Here is a 24,643-nt window from a genome sequence, read left to right on the forward strand (position 1 = left end):
ACTCGGCGCCTCCAACGGCAAACGGATCGTTCGTGATCTCCGTCGATCATCTGCCAGGGATCAGCGATCAACCATTTCCACGGCATCGCGAGGAAAAATTTTTGTTAAAGAACCGAGGAAAGTCCGAAGTGATCCGTCGTGTGCTTGGTTCGCTATGAGATTACGGGACAAATGGTGAGGCGACATCCGGCCGCTGTACACGCGAGCCTATCGTCTGTGCCCGATCAACAGTGTTGTTTCGCTAAAAAGGAAGCTTAAGGAGGATGCAGACGGCATAGAAGATAGCGATGGATTCTAGGAACGGACGTTCCTAACGGAGAAGCCGAGTGGTTGCGACGATTGACCGGAATGGCTGACATTTGGGCGCTTGGCTACTCTGAAACCTAAACTTTGGAACTTTCCCATCGGAGAATTTCGTTATTCGGAGTGAAAAAGTTCAAATCGCACCTCTAAGTAATACACCTGGGTCGTATCAAAGACTACCAAAGGTTCGGAGGCGTTCAATCCGTCGATGTGATGAACGTGAATCGAACAGAGCAACAGGAAATATTAATTTGCTGAGAGGTTCAGTGTCAAGCGTCCCTGCGACAATGGCGCACAGTCGAAAATCGAAGCGAAAAAATTAATCGTGAGCTTTCGATAATGTCGATGGCTAATTTGAGAGACTTTGTTCTAGTAGATGCCGACCTGTCGAAGGTCGTCGCGTATCATCATGAGTTCCGATGCTTCTTTGAACTGGTGACCCAGAAGAAGTTTCTCGTTTTGCAATGTCGCGTTAGACGAACGAACTGCAAGATCAAGTAGAAAAGACGCTGATGCTGCAACTTCATCGGGAAGTTTGAACTCTGCTCTGGGAGTCCTGTCTGGGTGAAAGTGTTCAGGATTATCGGAGGACCGGAACGTGTTCAGATCACGGAACTCGATTCGATCGGGCTACTACTAAATTTTCACGTATTCTGTAAGTACTTGATTTATTTTCGCTTATAATATAAATAACTAAGTATGATATAAATAGCTGCTTTAAAAATTATCCCCCGATAAATTTTGTTAAGCAGAGAGTTTGATATTGATTCACTTGTAATATAAATCGCTATTCTTCAAAAATTGCCCTCGAAGAAATTTAATTACCTAGAGATCTCGATACTGGTTGTGAGACATTATGATCTTTGAAAGGGAATTAGTGATACGTAGATCGCGCATTCAGATTTCGTCAGATTGTACGTACAAAATCAAATAATTTGGGGAGGATTACGATACGAATGACATAGCACAATTAGCCAGATTTTATAAGTGGATGAAACGGAGGAACTTGTTCCCTTCAGGCTGCTATCTAAATGGATTAAAACGCCCGTCGCGCTCGAATATCTTGTCGAGTTAACGCGATACAAGTACACATTCCATCGCAGAATATATTTCCATCAAGGACACGCAAATTGTCACGCCAATAAATTTCAATAAATTGTAATAGAACATCGGTTGAAAAAAATCTACGATGATTTACAAAGGCACGTCTTATCGGTACCCATTGAAATCAATCAAAGCACCTAACAAATCCATAAAAATCCAAGACACAAAACCGTATCAACGTTGTTCCCATTGGAGCGATTCCCATCCAGGATAAGCGTCGGATCGACGAAGCACGGTGGAGATCAAAGACCATTTTCGAAATGCTTTCAACGCGCCCGGTAATATGTATCGTCGAGGGAAAATCACACACGCAAAAGTTTTTTTTCGTTGACGAGATCCTCTCCAAGAAAGAAACCACCCTGTATACGTACCGTGACGCATTAATCGACGAGTGGCCGTACAAGTGGCACTGGAAATTAGCGAACAATTAGCTCGCCCGGTTTATGTTTTCTAAACAAGCGCGGCCGATCGACGGCCCATTATTTCGAAGCATTCGTGCAACGCGGCTATCAAGCCTACCAACTTACGTACCTACCTACCTCTAACGTGTACGCAAGCTTTACCTAAGTGGCTCGGGGTTCGAGCGTGTCCGAAGTATTCGAGCAGTATTCGAGCGTGGTAGTACTTAGGCTTTTCGAGTATCACGGGGCTCGAAAAGAGGAACACGTTGGAGGGGTTCGGAGAAGGGGTCTTGTAGTGTTTCGTTGCGCTTAAAAGGAGGGGGTTTTACGGAGAGGGTTTCGCTGCAAGGCAGCTTTGGTGTTGCAGCCTCTTCAAACCTCGTGCAAACACTCGGGGACAGGGCGTTCGCCTGGTACGACGATTAATATCCCAATAAGGCCTCGTTCATAGGGCTCACTCGACCAAGCTGCTTCGTTCTTTATTCATTGTATCGTAGCTCCTCCCGCGGGATAAACTGCCCGATACCAGGGCGGTTCCGTCACTTTCTTTTTTCCTTCGTCATTTTCCTCAGGCTTTTCTTTTATCCGAGGCACGCTAGACGGTGCCTTTTTCGCGCGTCACATGTACGTGAATTGATTACTTTTTCTGGTACAGCAAAACTACGTTTATGTAAATTCCATTTATTTGAAAGAAATTTTATCTAGTGCCTGATTAAACGAACTCTTGCTGATTCAATCTATTCATTCGAGGATGAACTCCTGTTATATGAATTAATTATATAAACTATTTGTCCATCAGCAAGTTCGTATAAACGGACATCTGTTGTACCTAGAATCGAGATACTTAAAGCCTGATCGCTGATCGACTGCATCGAATTTTATCGATTGGTTTTTAAAGGATAAAATAATAAATTCTGATAATGAATAAAATAATAATTGTTCCAATAGTAAAATTAAGAAATTTTGATAAGTTTGACATCCGAGTAACTCAATTATCATATAGTCGGGTCAATTTGATGTTATAGAAATGCGTTTGTCCTTTTGCTGATTAATATGCTTGAAGATCTTACAGAAAGAGATCGGACTTGTATTCGAATTGATCGCAGTTCCACGACGAAATTGCAGGAAGGAAGAAAGGCACAATTTCATTTCGTTGCATCGAATTTGTCGGTGATCGTAACTGGCGCAGCTGACGAGCAAATTTTACAGCGGGCCACACGATTAGCATACCTATCACGCGTGCGGTGTATGTCATTTATTCGCGAGAGGCCACGGCTGAAACGTTGCTATATAGAGATGGTAATTGCAGATCAGACCGCTGAGATGTGGCCACGTATCCCTCCGAATACAGAGATATCGCTTTATTAGTCGATCCTGGTCCCGTTTATGCTCTTGCCCTTATGGTGTTCCGCGTTCGCTGTTTTATTGACAGAGATAAACGAACCTGCCACCGAAAATTTCTCGTTACTCCGACGATGTGTGCTGCTGTTAATTAACAAGTAATGAAAGATTAGAGAAGGGGAAGGCATTCGAGTTTGATGGGGATTATAAACAACAAAATATCGGTCGTAAATTAATCAGAGATTATTGCTCTTCTAATTGACTGCTTTTTAAGCAATTTCTTTCTCGGCTAATTTTTAACGAATGAAAATTCATATCGAGAGGAAGCGAGGAATCAACTTCAACCGATATTTTCGTTCTGTAAATATTTGAAATAAGGAGCAATGGAGGTAAGACGAGGGAGATACTCGAATCCGAGGGAGCCCGTGCATTTTCCTCCTCTTTTTCGTTTTATTTCTTTCCCGCTCTGGATGCTGAAGTTTCGGGGCATTATTACGCTACTTGATTTCGCATCGTGCCAGCTGTCTCCGATTATTCACCATAGAAATTTTGGGGGATTCGAGTTCAAAGGGGACCCCGCAGTCCTCCGCTAATATTTGAGGAGGCCCCGTGTAGTCTTGGGTCTTACCGGACGTTAAGCTCTAGTTTCTGTTGTACTCTTCCACATTCTTTGCCTTCTACTCGACGTTACAAATTTGTCGAACATCATCTTGTGTAAATATCAACGCTCTCTCGATATCTTTTCACGTTCTCTTTTCTCCACCTTGTTTCGATTTCATTTCAAAAATTTGCTGACAAATAGTCGTCGCGCGACAGCCAAGAAACTTCGCTTTGGAATTTTAAAATTCGTTGCGCGCTTGTTAAAGTACCTTCCAAGAGACACCGGCGGAACATTAAAACTTGAGGGAGATCACGCGAGCAGAACTAAGTATTTCAAGTATCCAAACAGGGGTTGAACCGTTCGCGAAGAGACTTCCAAATTTCCTGTCACTTGCCAAAGCACTTTCCATCTTTTGTTTAAATTTCTGCTCGTTGACACCTCCTTTCGCGCAAAACGATTATTATCCTTGTACTCTCGACAAATTCAAACAGCCATTAATAATTTTCACCAACAAAGATGCGTTAAAAAAATGAATTTCCTTGATACGATATCATATGATGCTGAAGGCAATAAACAATCTTCCTTTACCAATCGAAGAACGAACCTTCTTGGCGGAATATTTCACGGATGCGCCAGAGCGTTCTCGTGGCAGGCTCTGTTTTAAACGATCCACGAGCCGAAGACCACCCTTTCCGCCTGTTTTCCTTCCTCCTCTCCCCGTGAACCCGTCTCGCGCCGAGAATCAGCGATAGTTAGCTAGATAGCACTCGCAGCGTTGCAGGGCTTACATCGTGGCGGGTGGATGTCGGTTATACCTGTACACCCTTTCGTGTCTTAGTATGTTGCCTCTGTATTGGACACCGTGCGTGAACACGTACGACGATATCTGTCTCTAGACGTATACGTGTAGGTGTACCACAGGTTAGTCACTCGCACGGTACACTCGCACTGTTACGCGTACCGAAACACACGTACATACATGCAAGACGTTATCTACCCTCTCGAATTTTGTGTGGGTATATGCGTGCGTTAGATGTGTGCGGCAGTACGTGTGGCCGCGAGGTCGAGGATGGGGCTAAAGGTGGTTGGTATCTTGTTGGAGGGTGAGAAATACGAGCTGGCCACGAAGCTCTTGCAGAGGCCTTGCGTGCACACCGATCGAGCTGCAACGAAGGAAGATAGACAGAGGGTGGAAAGGAAGGGATAGAGCGTGGCTAAGGGTTGCTCCGCCTGTTCGCACCCCCTTCTCGCTGTGCTCTTTAAAAAATTAGCTTCTCGATGCGAGCGCCGGCCGCGCTCGCGGATTTTTATCTTGTCGCGTTGCTTTCTTGTTGCTGGCCGGTCAGGTAGCGTGACTGCATTTTTTCACTGATAATTTACGCGCGATGAAACAATCGGGGAATCTATAATTGCTCCCGGGGAATCGTTGATCGTGTAATCTCTCGTTCGGAACGCGAGTTGTTTTGTTCAGTTTGAAAGATTAAATTGCAGAGACCAAAATTTGTGGGATACAACATCGATAACGAATCCAGGGGAATTTGTTAACCGGCTCGATGGATCATTGAGCTTTTTAAATTTTTGCCTTTGAATTTAAGGAAAGAACGGAATTTTTGTAAAATATGCATTTAATTTGAACGAAGGAGTCGTCGAAGAGCGAAGAAATCGTTCAAGAATAAGATCGCTCGAGCATTTTTCCGGCCATCGTTTTTTAATTCATGCACGTGTAAATACGTCAAAGGGTGCGTATGAACGTGCACAATTGGCACTACGAGACGGGCGCGCACCGTGGGTGCAATAAATCAAGATAAAGTTATGATAAACAAATTAGTCGGCGCTGCCGCCCCTCACCGGTGTTATTGTCTATCGTATATCTACCTACAAATTACCAGCCGTCCCGAACACCTCGGGGTAACTGCTACTCGCAAGTCCTATGCTCGTCGTGTAGTGGTCACATGTACGGGGGTTGGAGAATATTCAAGGGGTAACTCGAAATTAATGCACCACTTCCTCTCTCGGCGTAACCTCGAATTTCATCGTACCAGTGTGCCCTTTGCTTATTCGATGATCCCAGTCTGAGCTTTCAGTGGAACTCCTTTAAAGGCAAATCCTCTCGATTTCTCCAACGATATTTTCAATCGATTCGTTTCGTCGTATTCTATTCGCCAAATCAAGATCGATCTCGTAATTTGTTGAATGTTTTTTTTCTATTTTTTTAAACTCCTATGCAGACCACTAAACGCTAACCGGAAAAAGTAACGAATCGCGGAAGCAACGCGTGTGTCGTTCCTCTGCGATTTCGAATGGAATCGTATCCAATCGGAGAATTCTGAAAAACAAAAAATTCACCGAGATCAATTTAATTCGGTTCTCCGCGTGGCAGGATCGTGTGTATTCAGCGTGCCTTCGAAAAACGAGGATCGGCCACGCGGCCCGTTCGTTCGCTAATCTATGTAAAATTAATCAACCGCTCCATTTACCCGTTTAGCAGAGTCTGCAGCGTCGAATTTCACCAGAACAACGCTCGTGACACCGATCGAGCAATTCTATCAGCTACTCCTCGAAACGATTTTAATCGAACGACGATATTTCGCGGCCTGTTCCATTATCAGCGCGAACATTCGCTGGCAACGAAAGGTGCGACGTATCCAGTCTTTAACACCAGATCAGAGATATCGATTTTCAGCCCAACCCCCGCTGTCCTATCTCGAAACGAACGAAGACATTAATTTGACTCACTTGCGACGAGTTCGGACTTTATAGTAAATATATACGAGCCGTGGGCAGGTGATGCAACTCTGGCGGATCATCACGGGTCGTTTACTTTAGGTAAAACCTCGTTTCGACTTCCTCGCAGGCGGTATTTTCTTACCATTTCTGTAAAAAGCGTTTCGAAAGCAAAAAAAAGAAAAAAAAGACGGTAGTCGTGAAGGATATTTTGAACTTCACGTCGGCTAGTTTCAGATCGACAGAAAGAGAAAATCGTTGCCATCCACAAATGGAAACCCGTTGGCCGGAACGCCACAATGTGGCCGAACATTTCCATAAACGCGTTCCAGCGTGTAGAGGAAAGAGATTCGCCGCGTCGAAATGTGTATCTGGACTATTTATCGGTGTGGCAAGAAAAGTTCCTTCATTCGACTTCGCGTGAAGGTAAGCAGTGGTGTAAAAAATACTTCACCCGCACGGTCTTCATTTTAATTAGGGAATAAATGCGAGCCATAAAAAAGATGCCACTTGGCCAGGAAAGAAGCTCCGCTATCGCATGATTATCGCGTTAGAAAAAATGTATCTGACACGTTCTATAGAGTTAGAATGGAGGCTAAGAGTTATGAGTTCCGTCGTTGAAAATAATTATATATGTACATAGAAGAAACTTTGTTTGTATTTCTTGCTCGATACTTTATTCCATACGCATTATATTATAGCTTAAAAAATTAAAAGACGTGGAGAAGATTGGGGAGGAATTTAGGAATTAACTGATGTTTAAGGAAAACTGCTTTTTCCTTGTCACTTAATTATAGAGCAGATAAGACGCGAAGCAAGGAGGTATGTTTTCACAAGACACGGGAAAATAATAAATTCCCATGTATAGGTGTTAACGTGATGTTGCATGGAGGGCACCGGAGGAGTGTCCAGTCACGCTATGGAAATTATGACGTATTACACGATTGCCTTTTCAACGTCGCATGCGGCTTGCCCGTGCCGTGACTAATAAGCAGATGTAATGCAATTTAACACGCATCGTATTAACGACTGTTTAAGCCGCTATGTTTTTCGATCGAACTTAACCTTGATTTCCTTTTAATTCTTTTCATCTTCATCTTCGTTATCTTTTTGCCGTGTCCTTTTATTACTCTTAAACTCTGCTCAATTACTCTTGAAAATCTTGAAACTTTATTTTGCAATTAAGTTTAGGTTTTAAACTGGAAGCCCTTGCTTTACAGTTTAAGAAGAACTTGGTGGTCGATAAATACCATTAGTAGCTAATTACTCGGCTATTCGGATTATCTCGATTACTTTAATTAACCAACCGTTTTGAATGAACTTCACACGAAGGTTCGCGCGACCTATGCATATGCAAGAGGCCTCCATGTCACCAATTTGCTATTTTAATTTTTATGCGCTCCTCCATTAGCCGACGACCTCGTTCACGCGATATATCTCGCACGCTGATTAAAGTGCATTATCGTGTAAGTATTTTGCGATCTTTTGCGTTACAGGAAACCTTCGTTACAATGCAATGCGTCCCTTCGACATTTTCTTTTAAATCATCTATCACGAAACTGCACATATCGAGACTATATATAGCTATGGTAGAAATGAATATGAAATATCGTTAAGATTACTCGCGCTACAGTATCTGTGAGCAAATGATCCGGTATATGATGGGAAACACCGAATTCCGGAAGTCGCGAGACGACTCTTTTTTGTCTGCGCCCCTACCTTTTTTATTTCTTCCAGTTTGATTTCACTGTAGACTTGTTTAACCATAGAAAGTCATTTTTCGGGTTTTTTCTCACTTAAAATTATTTCACCGTTGCAAAGAAGAAATTTGTGCTCGAGTAGAAGTAACAGAGGACGGCTAGAATGTAACAGAAGTTTATGGACGCCGGAAGTTCATGCTTATTCACTGAGCACCGAAAGGGCGACCGGGTATAATTTACGTATAAATTAAGCCGAATGAATCAACGGCAGACGATTAATCGCAATGGCTTGCCCGTGATAATAACAATGCCCGGCTTGTTTACGAGCGGTAAACGAATATATTAGCTTTTTCATTATACCGCCACGTGGACGTGGCCGTGTCTATCGTGTCTATAATATGCTCGCGATACCTGACTTCTCCTGGTACAAACAATCGCCTTTCGCTTTTTCGTTTTTCTGTGTCTATTCTGCGAATACTAATCTATCACTTCCATTTAAGTTAGCCAGGCAAAACGAAAAAAAAAAACAACTACGAACAACACGTTGTATTAGACACTTTTTGAGTAACAGTAACTCTAACTGAAAAGCACAAAAACGATAGAATCGAATCAATTTGTCGAAAATATCGTAATTCTCACGATTCATGGTGGTCGAAGGTATGTGCACGCAAGAAGGGAGGAAAAACTGACAACGGGATATAGAGGGTGGATCGTACGAAGTAAACAGGCCGTGAAATTACCTTTTAAATATTAGATTATGATTAAATGTGTACCTACCTCGAAGGCACTAAATGTTCACCACTGGTCCCCGCCTCCGCAGCCAGTTCATAAAGCTGACGATGGGGGTGGTTTATGGTGGATGAGACTCAAACCTCCCTCTCGAGGGCTATATCGCGATATCAATCAGCTCTCGGCATCAGATAAGATTCGCTGCTCAGGAACTGAGTGCTTTTCAAAACGTGGATGAGGTTTTCTTTTTCGTGTCCTCGTGGACTATCAGCTTCGACGGACCAGGATGAATCCACTCTCGTTAAAACGGCAACTGATAATTTTTTTTACTAAACGATCTCGGCATCCGCGTTCATTCGCATCCTCGTATATTATCAGGATATCAAAATCATGTTCGATAAAGTTATGAAAGGGGATTTACATAAATACCAATCGATGAAGAACGCATGCAAGCGAAGCTTGTTATAATTCTCATCAGGTGCGAGATAACGCGACAATGTCGATTTTGTCTGCGGCTAATTGGTATCGTTAATTCACCGTGCATCATAAACGCTCGCGGTAGCACCTTTGGCAATAAATATTCCGACCTCCCCCGTTAGAATTTAAAGGGCCTTTCACACGTGGACGAAGACCGGGACGCATAGGTGAGCATGATGGGCAGGTGTTTATATCCGGCCGGTGTTGCATGCGTGTGCATACATATGCATACATATGCATAAAAAGAAGGATGCCCAGTGGGCATTCTACGCCCACGCTCTCGCTCGTTCTCCGTCTTTCTGTTCCTCTCTGCCGCCTGTCGAAAACCTTCCGTCGCCATAAGCATATGCATTGCTCACTTAGCAAGATTGATATAACCCGATATATATCTGCTATGCCAGCGATAAACGCGTACGGTTGGACGACGTTTGCCGTGTGTGAGTATATGTGTATGCGCGTGGGTGAGTCAGTGTGTTGAAGCGTGCGTGTGCATCCGCAATTACGCGCAAGACGGAATACAGCGAAGGATAATTAATGCAAACGAGGTCGAGTCGGGGAAATTTCGGTTCGACGAGGCACCCGCTGCGAAGGTGAGAAGTGGAATGCTTCTATGTAAAGGAGAAAAAAAAAGCGAGAAGAAGGAGGAATAGAAAGAGAAAGAAACCTGTACAGAAAATATTTACGGGGCCAGGCACGGGCTCATAATGCTCGCCCTCGAGATAAGGAAATTATTCGCGGACAAGTTGCTACGGGCATGTTAAGGAGACGATATCGATCTGGCCAGACGGTTGCTGCAGAAAAATATCCTTTCGCGTTGTTGCTGCCTGTCAGTTCGGTTTCGTGATTGTCTATCTGAGAGAGTAAAGGCGGCATGTGCATCTGTTAAACGAGTTTTATTCGAGACCCTTGTTGTTTCGAGGGTTCCCGGACTTTTTAACGCTTATTTCGTGAGCCGTAAGCGTGAATCAAGGTAAACTGGAGATTTCCCGGTGTTTAAGCAATGGAATTTATTTCGTCGACCTTCTAGAAACGGTCTTGCCATTTGTGAGAATGATTAATTTTTCGATAGAGCAGATATCAAGTTCACGTTACGGATAAATGGTACGAAGAAACTGGCGAAAGATAGAAACACGGTAAATATTCTTTATCTATGAGATATTTCATGGTGTTTTCTTGGTATTGGCCAACAAGTAGCTTTCACTCGAGTCCCCATGTTAGCGTCCCGTTTAACGGCAACGAGAACTTGGAAGTCTCCGGGGAGAGTTTGCCGACTAAAACCAACCCCTACTGACGATTCGAGGGGCTGCGCCACAATACAAGCAATAACACGTACCGCCCTCTCCCTTCTCTTCTTACAACGTCATCCCCGTCGCCCCGTTGCACGCACCCTCTCTTACCTTAATCGACGAAGGATGATTTGGTCTTAAATAAACTTCTCACCTCCATCGACGTAGACCACATCCCCCTTCCGCGGCCCTACCACCCGTTTATCACATAAATCGTCGAGTGGTCACTTTGATTATGGGCTCACCAACCCCGTCTTTTTCTTTATTCGCTTCCTCTTCCTCGTCCTTACAAATTTCGGATTGAATTCGATTACAGAGCAAAGACCGCTCGGTTCTCGAGGGCTTTGCCTGATTTCTCACAACCGACGTCGTTGATTCGATCTTTGGCTTAATTGTTACAAATCTCAGAAATCACTACAATCGAAAACTCTTTCGTCTAAAACGATTCAGAATTAACATATGATTTTTCTAAATTACAAAATGTCTTAGCTATGGTCCTTTTTTACTCATTTCTTTGATATTACCTACACTTCAAAAATGAACCTATGACTTAAACATGGCTGATCTCTCCAATTGATGAACCTCTTATCCTGTTCAGTTGATGAATCCTCTCTCTAATCAACAAATCTCGAGCCATCGAGTTGGAAAGCCGATTTCGAAAAGCGAGGCTGCAAAATTAATCTGACAAAGGTAGTTCCTACGAGAGATGAAATTAGAGCGATCTCGAATTCTGTGTGCACACCTTTGCGGCCAGGCGTAGTCAAGACGGAGCGTAAAGACGAACAAAGGATCGATCGAAAGACGAGCGTTTCGGTACGAGGCGAGACGGTATTATTCATCAGCAGGCGGAAACCCTTGGAAGGTAATAGACCGACATCCGGCCACGTGTCTTTACTACGATGGACCAATGAGATTCGAGACACGGAGGAAAGAGACGAATCTCGTGACCGATCGAGCCGAAGGTCCAGACGAAGCGTCGGCACGCGCCAGAGCCATGGAATTATTCAAATGGAATTCACGAGCCGAGCCAGCTGCTTCGAGCTCGATCAAAATTGGGGGAGTGGGTCGTACGAACGACACTTTTTGTGTGTCGTATGGCTGTTTCTCCGTCTTCGTTCATCCCGTTTTCATCCTGCGTCGCTCGTTGTACTATACAGAGTAGATTTATCGTTAAAGGGAATCAGGATTTTTACCCTTTCAATGGTAAATTATTTCATCCGAAATTAGAAGATGTAAGAAAAGTTTCTTGAAGTTTATGCAAAGTAAGATTTTCACGAACTTAAATAAAGAAATAATTTCTACGCACAGATTAAAAATAACGAGTAGCTACTGTAATTTAGATATTTCATACGTTTCTTACGTGCATTCTGTGTATTTTCATACTTTTAGATTCTCCGCAAATGCATAAATCTCTGTGCTTTACTTATAAGAAAAAAGTCCAAACGAATCAACTCAGACAGAGTCTCGATTGCTTTTCGACCACGCATGGCAAGCACTTTTCATTTCGACGCTGAAACGAGACCTGTCTTCTCCTTCCCAGATCCTTGAGAAGCGAAGAAAAGCCAAGGATCGTTTCGCGAGTAAATATAACAGACCGTTCAATGCTGTGTGTCTTTTCCAATTTTTCTGAGTAAACCATTTCCGCAAGGGTCTCTCCCTTATCGTTTTCCTTGGTGTTTGAACGTTGGGAGAACGAAAGGAGAAAGCTGAGAGAGAACGTGAAAGAGGCGGGTGAGGTCAGAAAGCGAATTGCGACATTTAATACGTAATATTCCATATAATCTTGTATGAAAAGCTTCGCGTTATGGTTCGCGGTAGGATAAAGACGGGAGAGGGAGAGAGACAGACAGACAGACAGGAAGAGAGGAAGAGGGTGATTTCTCGAGGGTGGCCAGGAGACGGTTAAAGGCATTGAGCCGTCCAAGCCACTCGCGAGAACTCCGAACTCTCTGCTCCTGCGTTCTCCGCTAAAAACCCCCGGGGGTTGGGGGTGGCAGATGGCAGCCGTCGGACTAGTTCTTTCCAACACTTTAACCCGTCAGAATCGGTAGACACTTAACCCCTAGAAGGGGATACGTGCGATCAACGATCGTAACAGGACGTCTTTCACACATCTTTCTCTCGATGTCTAAAATTTGTTATCGAATTTAATGAGTTCATGCTTGATATATAGGGCTTTGTATATCGTTATTTAATATTTTTAAATAGTTAAAGTGCTAGTAAAAGATTGGAAAAATTTGCCCATTGAACAAGGCTTGAAACCTTAACGCTTTAAATATAGCTATCCCGAATAGATGATGAAATTAGATTTATCATTTTGTAACGTTTAAAGGGAAATGTTTACAAAAATGTAGCCATACTTAAAGGGTTGTATAGTCCTTTTATCTGAACTTCAATTCTGAACACTATGGTATAATAATAATATCGATGAATTTCTGATAAATTAAAGTTGTACATAATCCGCGAGAGCACTCGATCAACTTGAAAATGATGGGAGAAGTTCATAATTTCGTGGACGGAGAAGGACGATGATAGAATGGAGGGACGAGTGATTGAGACACGCCGTAAGACAGGTTGAATCGAAGCTACTCCAATCGTGGAAGGTCTCAGTAATCGATTCGAGTAGCGAGGAAGTGCGGTTTCGAGGGGCTTCGAATGGCGGTTCGCCCAGCCAGGAGTGTGTTGTTGGCGGATTTGACGTGCTTATCAATGGATCACAGATGTAATAGGCTGCACGCACCCCAAATCGACCACATAACTGATATCTGATAAGGAACCAATAGCCGTGACGGGATTTGCGTGTGACTATTCATGCCTTAGCTCCCTTCGCTCGACTTGTTTGCTCGTTCGTGCCGTAGGAAATTTATTTCGCGATTTCGAGAAACACGGCATAGGACGGTAAACTTCGACTCGATCGTACGCTATCCTGGAAAAGTAGGAGAGACGTGCCACGGTGTTTCGTCTCGACTCTATCCTCGTATTAAATTCACGGTTTTGTCGATGGCCCTGGAACGACGACGTCCTTGAGCAATTCCTAGCGTTGTGAAAATGGCACATTGCTAATCTCTCTTATCTCATTGCTAATCTTACTCTTCGATAACCAAATATTTCAGTCGGTCCTTTGCTAAATTATTTCAAATAACCTTCGCCTTTACCGTGATTCATTGTGCAAATACTTCACCAGTAGTTTCATGTTAAGAAGATTTAAAAATAATCGAAGGACAGACATTTCAAAATGTTTAATGATGTCTAAAGCCTTTTTTAATGGTGATGGCAAATAAATTTCGAAACCATAGTCATTAGCCACTCTAAAATAAAAGAAAGAAGGGTTAAGAAAAGTTAGAAGAGATTTGAAAAGCTTAGTCGAAGCGTTTGACGTTTGGTAAGGAGGCGTGTTCTGTCATCTGGCATTCCGTTTCTTTCAAAGGAAAATACGATACCGCCGAGGCTGATCATTTTAAAGGTGAACTATAGACTCGTCATCCGGCAGGGCACGCGCCACTCAAGGATACTCCCTCATTCACCATCCGATGATTCTTGAAGACGTGGATAAGTATATCGTACGAGGCAAATGGCACGCAAGACTTCCGGTGCCACCCCTATCCATCCTTGCAGTACCCCCCCGCTGGTGTCGAATTTGGTCCATTCTTCCTTCGAAAATCGTGATCGTGATTCAATAGCGTGAGCGGAAGCGGCGGAAGGGCGCTCGCAGACGTACGCCACCGTTTGTGTGTACGCAGCGTGCCTTACGAAAAACCTCTTTTGTAATGTACATTGTCTAGGGAAGTGGGAGGAGACGGTTGGGAATATGAATGGAGAAACAGAGCTCTATAAGACTCGTAAACTCGACTGCGATAAGGAATTGATTCGTTTTTCGAGGCCTCTACTATATATTAATTATTGAGATCCAAATATATGAAATTTTATATAATTTTTAATAATAGGTACTTCTACATAACTACAAAAATTTGGTACGATGAAGATCTGATAAAGAATGAAAATACTTTTTGTGTACATAGGTAGCTTATTTTATATATTTTATTTTAGACATCGTGAAATTATTAAAGTGTAATTATTTAAAGTATTATTTAAGAGCAAATTTTTCAAGACGTCAAAAAAATCCTTTATGGCGCGATAAGCCATAATTTTGTATTTTTACATCACGTGAAAGATTTGATCCTACGTATGTTTTGCTTGAAAAGATTCCTGAAAAGTCACTGTACGTTTACAGCCCGCAGAAAGCCGAACGATCATAGACTCAAGCGAGTCGATAATAATTTGATTTCTCCCATTGCGAGAATGAACGATTCCCATCGCAGCCGTGGAGTTTCTCGACAAAACGAGCGCAACGCAAACAGGCCGTCTGTGGGGTGACTGAATAGGCCGCGAAGTGACAATGGCGGTACCAATTGTTTTCCTGACTTTTATCCCACTTATTATTCCGTGAGACTATTATGATCGTCGTTGGCGATCGTCATTATGTTTGACGAAGGCCGACAATCTCAAGTTACGCTGCCATTGTCAGCGGGGTGCAGCTACGACGCCGAAAATGCAAAATGAACGCGCACAGACGGTGAATCGAGGCGCCCGCTGTGGCGATCGTGAACTCACGTAGCCAAACGGCACGTGTGCACCTTTATACTTAATGGACGGCCTCCTGCGTGCTTGTTTTTCTATAAATCAATAGCCTAGAAACTATTAAGATCGAACAATTATGTTAATACATTAATTTCATTCTTTCCAATTCTCGTAATTCTCGTAAACGTAATTTCAACGATAGTGAATCTCTGTTTTTGACAAAGAATATTGCTAAAGTCAATAAATGGCAAAATTTATACAGAAATGTATTTCCTTTAGTTTGAAGAAAAAGTCTAAAAACCGTTGACAGCCAACGAGGATACTAGGACTGAACTCAAGGGCAGAAACGAGAAGGACGAATCGGTGATAACGAGGTGTTCCAACCGGGAGTTGAAACGCCACGAGTCGAGGGGTAATAAACCCCCGTAGACTGCGCAGCTGTGAACCCCCCGCCAACCATGCTCGACTCGACGATACGTCGAACTATGTGAATTCGAGATGCATCGAGCCCAGTGGGATTCGTTGCCATTTTGGAAAGCCGCTCGTATTCATACAGCCACGCACGTGGGCGCCAATTTTTTTTCGACCCTTGCACGCTTGCTCATACGCAGGGCTCTCTGGAATCACTTCGTTTTCGTTTTAAACAATGCGCCTTTTGTTGAGCTCTCAGTTTTCCTACTGAAATTTTGTCTCTGCCAAGCTCTTTTTCTGTAAACGACGATGTTCCTCTGAATCTGAGAAATTCATAGTATCTCAATATTTCCATTAATCTCCACGCATGTTGCCAAAACTGTACTTGAAGTTTGACTCGCGAATTTAGAACGATCAGATAGTCGTGTTGCACGGAAGGTAATTTTCAGGCATTATCGGGATATGTCGTTGGGAAACACACGGTGCAACGTTGTTCGACAGATAGAATTAAACTTGGTGGAACGGCCGTAAAGTTCCTTAAAATTAAGCCATTCCCCCGTACACGATTCGAGAGCAGTCGAGGAGCAAAGTAAACGGCGCACAACTGAGCGACTTAATTCAGAATATACCGGCGGAATATAACACCGGGGTACCCACCGCTTTCCGATTCGTGCGAGGCGACTCGCAATTTATTCCTCTTTGCCTCTCTTCGCCTCTGCCACCACCACTCTCCAATTAACTTTGAATCACCCTCTCCGCGAATCCTCTCCTCATAACGCGAAACTTCGAAATCAGGAGTCATGGTGCGTTTAAATTCCCCGGGAAAAAGAACGCACGAGATCGTTTTCATTTCACCCTCGTTTCTACTTACAACTGCAATTCAAATTCCGGCCGGTTTACCACCCTCGCGACCGAACACAAAATTTTGTTTCGTCTTTTATCGTCTGCTCTCTCTTCTATTATGTATCTAGTCGTGAATCCAAGATACTTTTCTCTTTCATATTAAATATTTTTAAATAGAGAAAAAGGAAAAAAGTAATACATTTTTTGTCGAGAAATTCGACCCCCTTACAAAGTTTCTAAGCCGACTAATTTTGGAATCGGCTTACGCGACATACGCTGGATGTACGGGACAGAAAGGGCGGGTTTGTGGCCGAGTTATGGGAGGATAAGCAAGTGGGTGTGTATTGTGCCTCCTGTCATCCTCAGTCGAGCTTTCGTTACCCCAAATGCTAATTATATGTCAACTGTTCACGCGCCATATCATGAAAGACCGGGTGTCACGGATGGAACAATAAGGGTGGCTCGAGCTAATGGTCCTCTTCCACACCAAAGACGCCTCCCAGACCTTGAGACGTTCTAACAAAAATTACACAATGTCTGGCAGCTTTGCGCGCGAAAACTGCGTCGTTTCATTCACATCTGATGTAAAGAACCAACTTTTAATTTGAAAGAAAACGTGTTTTTAATCGGCTTATTCTTGTCACATCCTGTGTTTCCTTTTTTCTCTGTCAAAGTGACAGGTGATAGTGTGCGACATATTTTTACGCTATCATCCATGGTTAAGCAACGATTGTAATAAAGTTAAGCGACAAAATTCGTTCAGTTCATTTCCTTATCGCCACTTAAGGGAAAAGAGCGATAGCCGTGTGACCTCATGAGCGGGTATTATTCGCAGAAGGACTTGCTGATTGATGCACTCTGTACACGCAAAACTCCCATCCGCCCACTTTCACCCCTTCCGATTTGGAATGTTCATATTGGGGAGTCTCGCTGTTTCGAATCATCCCTGCTTACCGTTTTGGGGTTAACTGATTTTATCTTGATAAACGTGTCGATCTACTTTCACGATGTCACATTACGATTTTACACATTTTATTGATGTTTCTTGCGTTGAACGTTGTATCAAAGGGTAGTTGGTTACGAACTGAAGTGATTATCGTCGTGGCGGAGACAACGAAGAAGCAAGTGGAATAAGAAAATGAAAGGTTGATTGCCGGAGCGTAGGAGAGGAGATAATTAATGGGTCGACAACGGGGCGGGTAAATTTGCAAAGCCATTTCAAGTTTCTTCGAGCTCCTTCAACTTTCTTCGAGTTCCAGCGATTCGCTCGTCGTCGTTTGATAGTTTACTGTAGGTGATTGAATTCTTCGGACGATTTGTAATCGCATCGGTAAACTTTGTACATTTAACGCCAACCTCACCTGACGGGGTGCTCCCGTGTTCATCGAGTGGCTCACGAAAGCCGGGTATCGTTTCAGCCCTTCTATCGACCACGCGAACGTCCTTCGCGCGTTCCGAATATTCGCTGGTACTCGCAACTTCGACAAGCGTATAAACGACCCTCGAAAAATTCCCATCGATCTCACGTCATTGTAAAAACATTTAGGAGGAGTTCAGATGATAGAGAACAAAAAGAAAAACGATTTACGCGATATATTGGTGTACAACATTGATGAATATTGGATGCACACGAATGAATGAAAAATTAACAAATTTCACGCAGATCGATTCCAATGGAGCAAGAAGGAAGCAAAATGGTCCCAGAGTAGGGTCGGCCATGCTTCAGTCGATATTGAAGTAAATTGGTAGAATTGTCGGCTGCCGCAAGGAGCAACACTGATTACCTCGGCCGCTCGTTAAGTACTGTAACAATACTAACCCCCACCACATCCCATACGACTCTCCCCTCTCGTGTCACTTTTCCGAGGGTGATAGATCCGTTGGCCAATCCTGTCGCCTCCATCCCCACCGTTTACCCTGCATTTTACGTCTTCTTCTCACCCCGGCTCGACTGCGACGGATTATAAAACGGCAAGTGACGATAAGCCAGAATGAGAAGGAGTATACACCGAATGGTTGTCTCTGCCTCTCTAGAGCACCGCGGACAAGGAAGGAGTCAGTGTGACACGTTCAGTGTAGAAGAGAAAGAGAGAGCGTACATTTGAATGGTAAAAGCGAGGACATGGTGTAAAGAAGACGCAAAAGGAGAAGAAGGCGTAGAAGAAGAGAGCAAGAAAGAAAGTAACGCAAAGGGTAAGGGTGAGAAGGGGAATGAAAAAGACAAGCGAAGTAAAGGCAGAGAAGAAAAAATGCAAAGAATAGACGGCATAGTAACTTGTTCATTAAGACGGAAAAAGTTAGAGACTGTGAGAAAAACGTTCGAAAGAAACTATATAGGAAGGAGAGAGAACAGGGGGTGGAAATCGAAGTTAGCATGGAAGAAGGAGGGTACGAGTCGTAACTTGCATTTGGAAGCGCTCGAAGGCACATAATCATATCCTTTGTCATTTAAGTCGACAGTTGCTCGGCTCCATGGCGATGAAGTCGACGTCTACGGTTTTCTATAGGTCATAGGGGCGTTTCGGGGGTGCGCGAGGAGATCGTTTCCCTTCTCGAGTCTCGCTTCTCACACCGGTCTTGCTTTTCCACTCCTTGTTCCCCGGTTATTAGGGCTGCCTTTCGCTGTGGGACAATCGAAAGGTACCAGCTAATGGGCGGAGCTTTTGGGCAGGACCACTGCGTCATATTCCACCCTATCGACGGGAGTTCGGTATTTCCACCGTTTCTGGAAGCATGCATTTTTCATCGTGGTTAAACATCACGTTTGCTTTCTCTCTGATATCGAACATTTTACCGTACTCTCTGAAATTTTCTCGTTCTACCACACTTATTAACTTTACATTTTTCGAATTAATTTTTTGTCGCGTAAGATTCATTGGTTTTTTGGGGTTTCCCTCCTTTTTTGAAGAGAATCGTAAAGTTCGATGAGACAGAAGCGAGTGTATTACGAAGCTACCAGCCAGTAGTCCTATCCAATTCTAACCGTCATTCCAAGTCCAAACATAACGCTATTCTACGGAGCAAACATTTCTACTTTTCGACGTGCAAACCTTCCGTGATACCTCGGGGAAGCTTGCTCTTCAACTGTGCTGACCATTTCGCGACTCATTCAGCCCCGCCATTCATTCCCCGTATCCATGTTGCACATGCTTAATGGCTACCTGTATATTCATGCTGTTTTGTGCGCGAATCAACATTCAAATTGCGTATGCATATGTGATTATATCGAACGATAGCGTTGCCCATACAGTTAACGATTTATCATTTTTTTTAATAACCAGGCTTCCTTTTGATGCTGTTTGGAAATCCATTCGAAGCAATGAAAAAGAAGAATGAAACTAAACGACGTTTAGCAGCGTTTAACTCGGAGACGAAGTGCGAAACACAGCATTCCCTTGTCGCCGTTCGACGTTTGTCAGCCCTCATCGTTCAATGCGGAACGTACTTTTTTTATGTCAACACGAGGGCCAATTGAGTGGATATAATAACGGTACCACATGTTTCATTCGAATTCGCCGACATGTGGGTTCCGTTCCGCTAGTTCTCTCCGTGTACGTGCACTAAAACACTAACAGACTTCTGCGAAGGGAGGATCGTAGCGACCACGTAACGACAGTCCTCGGAGTCATCAAATTGATCGCCATGATTTGGCTACTCCCCCATTATACGACTGCTAAAGCCTCGTGTACACTACGTCTCATCCCGGCAATTGCATCAGTCGATTCGGTTACGATGGATTTTTAAACATCGTTCTTTCTTCCTCCTTCCATTCCTACTTCTGATCACCCACTCGGATTCTTAAAGTCGTAAAATTATAAGTCGTTGAATTTGTCGTATCCTCGTTATAAAAAATTATCGATGATTTTTAAATTAGAGAAAAAATATAATCGTCTCAAAGAACCTGTTTGCTTTGCGTAACGATGCATAATGTTGAAAACCCGGATGCTTGTTGAAACAAAAATTTGAGGATTTAAATTTATCTGTACCACAAACGCCACAAATTTGCGTTATCGACTTGTAAATGGATCTTTAGATATAGGGGCGGGTTTGTCACTGTTATCAACCGTAAAAACAAATCCAATACCTGTCCACGGAAAAATTAACTGATCCTGGCACGTCTTCATTTCAGGTCTCTATCATGCAACCGTTCTCAACCGGCAGTACAATGGCGACCGAAACACCGACCAGTCTTCCGCCAGAGAGGGTTACTTCACCCGCGCCCTGCAAGAACTTGACCTTCTCCATCGCTAAAATCATGGAACCGGACAAACGTCTTACCGAGCAGAGCAATAATCAACAAACGACACCGCCGCAACCTCCACCGCCTAGCATTCCTTCGTTAACTTATTCCGCGCATTTGGAATCGGCCTTCAAGAAATACGTGCCAACGTTGAGGCACCAGAATCTCTTGCAACCCTATTCTCTTCTCTATTATCATCCGAATTCGTTGTTGAGTGCCTTTCCAGCACCACCGCCCACTACACCCACCGTTCCACAGAATTCACCACCACCAACCACCATTCAAAAAGCTTTCTCGAAAATGAGCTTAACAGCGATTTCAGCCGAGAGCCAACGCGAGAAGAAGAGTCCCGGACCACGGAACAACGAACTCAACACGACGAACAAACAGAAAACGTTCACCTGTCCCGAATGTGGGAAGGTGTTCAACGCACATTATAATCTGACCAGACACATGCCAGTTCACACGGGAGCTCGACCGTTCGTCTGCAAGATCTGTGGCAAGGGCTTTCGCCAGGCGAGCACCCTGTGCAGGCACAAGATCATCCACACAGCGGAGAAGCCGCACAAATGTCCGACATGCGGCAAAGCTTTTAACCGAAGCTCGACACTGAACACCCACAGACGCATCCACGCCAATTACAAGCCGTTCGTCTGCGAGTATTGCGGCAAGGGGTTCCATCAAAAGGGGAACTACAAGAATCACAAGTTGACGCACAGTGGCGAAAAGGCCTATAAGTGCAACATCTGCAACAAGGCGTTCCATCAGATCTACAATCTGACCTTTCACATGCATACTCACAACGACAAGAAGCCGTTTTCTTGCAAGATCTGCGGCAAAGGATTCTGTAGGAATTTCGATTTGAAAAAACACATGAGAAAATTACACGATACCGGATCACCTGTATTAAATAGCCTAGGTACTTCATCGCAAAGTCACAATCAACAGTCTGGTTACGCGTCGGTACAGCACGGAGCCGGTGGCCATTCGTTCGTCAATCCTTTCTTGCTACCACCGCCTGGTACGACGAGTTATCTCAGCAAAATGTTGTGACAAGGCGACGGTATTAATTACCCGAGGAAGACACAGTGTCCTTTGATCCTCGGAGCACCCTGTTACACGGGGGACATCGGCCAGTTGACGCAACCCTCGAAATGAAGAGACCTCCATGAGGAAGATGTCGATGATGAAAACACGCATATAGAGGGTGAAACTGGAAATAGACGAATACAAATCGTCAGGTACTCACGATGAAAGTAAGTTATTTCCAATACGGAGGCTAAGAAGAGATACCAAAGACGCGGCAGAGACTTCGACAAATGGGGAACGTGTACGTACGTGTTACTGCATCCTTTCGAGACAACCAACTACCTCATCTACAGCATCCAAATTGTAGGATATTATTTCTGTTTTATCTTAAGGCTAGTCTCAGGTCATTTTCGTCAGGAAACGAAATCATTTCCAACAATTTCTTTCGGATACCTTGTTTAGAAACTGTTTTTTAACCAGACAGAACTTCAGCACCGAAATAAATACATCTGTATTGAAAATTCTCTCGATCACCATTGCCAAGCGAATTATCAAGCGATTGAGAACGATTCACAAAACCGTAATAGATAGAAAAATCGTTTTAAAATTGTTCTATGTTAAGTAAACATAGATAAAAGTCTTTTGGGAGAAGGAGCTGGCAAACAACGATATAGGTGCGTTCATTTAGACAAATTTCCCCGGTACGGAAATATAGGTAGATAGGAATATTCTTAACTTGGAAAATCGGAATCGGACAACGCGACGGCGAGTGTAAAAATGCAGGGCAAACAGTACGAATAATCGAATTAGACGATTCGTCGCGGACAATTCTGCCAGGACAATGATATTTTAACCGAACGAGCAGTTGCCAGCTGCAAAACACGGATTGAATATGTTGGAGAACGCAAATAATCGGTCGTATAGAGCGAAATAAACTACACTGGGAGGTAAATCAACAGATAGACAGAGGAATCAGGGATATATAAACGTGTATTGGCACGAACGTTATATTGGATAGCGGGTCCCCCATGACATCGGATTAATCGTCGCATGAAAGCTCAATCGGTGGTATCCTGTGAGAGATGATTACTTATTTATGTAAATATTTGTAAATATTTGTACCTGTGACAGAGAGTGATTTCGTTACAGCGCCATTCATGTCGGTGCGCAGGGATTATTATCGACGATAGAAAGAGAGAGAAAAAAAAACGAGCGATATGGAAAAGTCGTGTAACGGTTGTGTGTATCGTCGTGACGATTCGATCGAAACGAGAAGATGAGAAGGAGAAAATTTCGCCCGAATCGAGGCGCGTCTTTTCATTTCTCTTCTCTCGCGCGAAAGCTCGCATAGGAGCTTTTCTGCGGAAATAAGCGTAGAGCAACGTACAGACACGTTGGACGCATTATCTTTATCTATACTTAGGCGAAATGTATAAATCGGTGTGATAGTAGCTTTTAAGTGACGCGTAGCGAGAACGTGCAGAAAACGTTGGCCATTAATTAATATCCGTTGTAAAATAACGCTTAGGTACGCGATCGATTGTTGGCCATCGAGTTACACGCGGTCGTTTTTAAGAGCTTTTGCAATAGAGAAAACGAAGGGAACAGTCGCTCGCTGTTCTCTGTTTTCGTGCGTGTATTTCATTTTCATTATGCATTTTTATTTACCTCTTATGATTTTTAAAATCGTACTATTTCAGTTTCTCTTCCTCTTTTAGTTTGCAGAAGATTTTATCGGGAATTAAACGCATTCTCCACTAGTTTATCTTAATTTCTTCAATTACTATTGTTCCTTTTTATTTTTTGGAACGGAGTTTAATATATTCGAACGCAATTGAAACAGATTCCTCCAGGGAGAACTTAATCGATTCGTATTTCATGTTTCTACCGTACGAACTAGATAAGCAGCCATTAACGACGAGGCGAATTAATTAAGCATGATTAACGGTGAAAATAAAGAAACGTTATATATGTAGATAATCGGTAGAGTAGATGAAAATGCATATGTATGTGTCCCCTATTGTAAATATGAATCGAACCAATGCAATAAAATCATCGATACCAATGAATCGCCGGTCGTCTCATTTCACACCTTCTTCGCACACATCATTACCTTACATTTAACGTATCTACATGTCCTTTAATCCTTCACAATCTTTCAAAAAAGAGTTCATACGTATAATATCGTTTTATAGAGACTTATAGAGGTGCAACAAAATTTGCAACGCCGTCGTAATGCAGTTAAGAGCATCGATTGGCCTACAGAAGCGAGAAAAGAAGGCTTAACCCCGGTGTAATGTACGAAACGAGGGTAGAAGAGCGTTCTAATCTCTCGGCCGCATCTTTCGTTCGATCTCTAATCTGCTGGCTACCGTAAAAAGAACCGGCCCTTAAGCACATAGTCTACATTGATCCGATCTCTCGTCATCTGTAAGAGGAAAAGAGAAGCAACCATATCATCTGGTAGGAAAAAAGAGGAGTGTTGTGAAAGAGGGAAGAGGACCGCACGGGAGCATCATCCGCCATTAGACACGATGCAATCTGTCCCGTTTAGTTTAGAAAGAGGCGAGACCTCGTATAGGAAACGAGTATCGGCGCACGAGAGCGAGAAAGGGAACAAAAGTTAGTCAGAGGTGAGAAAAGAGACGAATCGATATATAGAGGGTGGTCGAAACATCGAGGGGTTGGAGGATATTCCTATCAGAGAGACAGAAAGAGAGGATGACGTGCTTCTGTTCTGATTTGCGCGCGAGATATCGCGCCGGCCTTCTGATGTATCTGTAGAATCTGTCCTCTATCCATTAAATCGAGACTCATCCGACCGCCATCGCAGCAGAGTCTGCCGTCCCTTATCAAACACCACCGGTCGTTACGGT

At 43.5% G+C, this 24,643-nt stretch overlaps 1 protein-coding gene across 1 annotated transcript; it reads left to right on the forward strand.

The window, feature by feature from the left end:
- Window positions 1-23,816, forward strand: LOC117153184 (uncharacterized). The gene is made up of 2 exons (XM_033326957.2): window positions 1-958; window positions 20,628-23,816. The coding sequence occupies exon 2, from the start codon at window positions 20,637-20,639 to the stop codon at window positions 21,789-21,791; it is 1,155 nt and encodes a 384-aa protein (XP_033182848.1). The 5' UTR covers window positions 1-958; window positions 20,628-20,636; the 3' UTR covers window positions 21,792-23,816.
- The last annotated feature ends 827 nt before the right edge of the window (window positions 23,817-24,643 follow it).

Source organism: Bombus vancouverensis, chromosome 11 (genome assembly GCF_051014615.1).
Source record: "Bombus vancouverensis nearcticus chromosome 11, iyBomVanc1_principal, whole genome shotgun sequence".
Taxonomy (NCBI): Eukaryota; Metazoa; Arthropoda; class Insecta; order Hymenoptera; family Apidae; genus Bombus; species Bombus vancouverensis.

Coding starts and splice junctions, on each gene's coding strand:
- LOC117153184 (XM_033326957.2), top strand. CDS start 20,637: ATGCAACCGTTCTCAACCGGCAGTACAATGGCGACCGAAACACCGACC.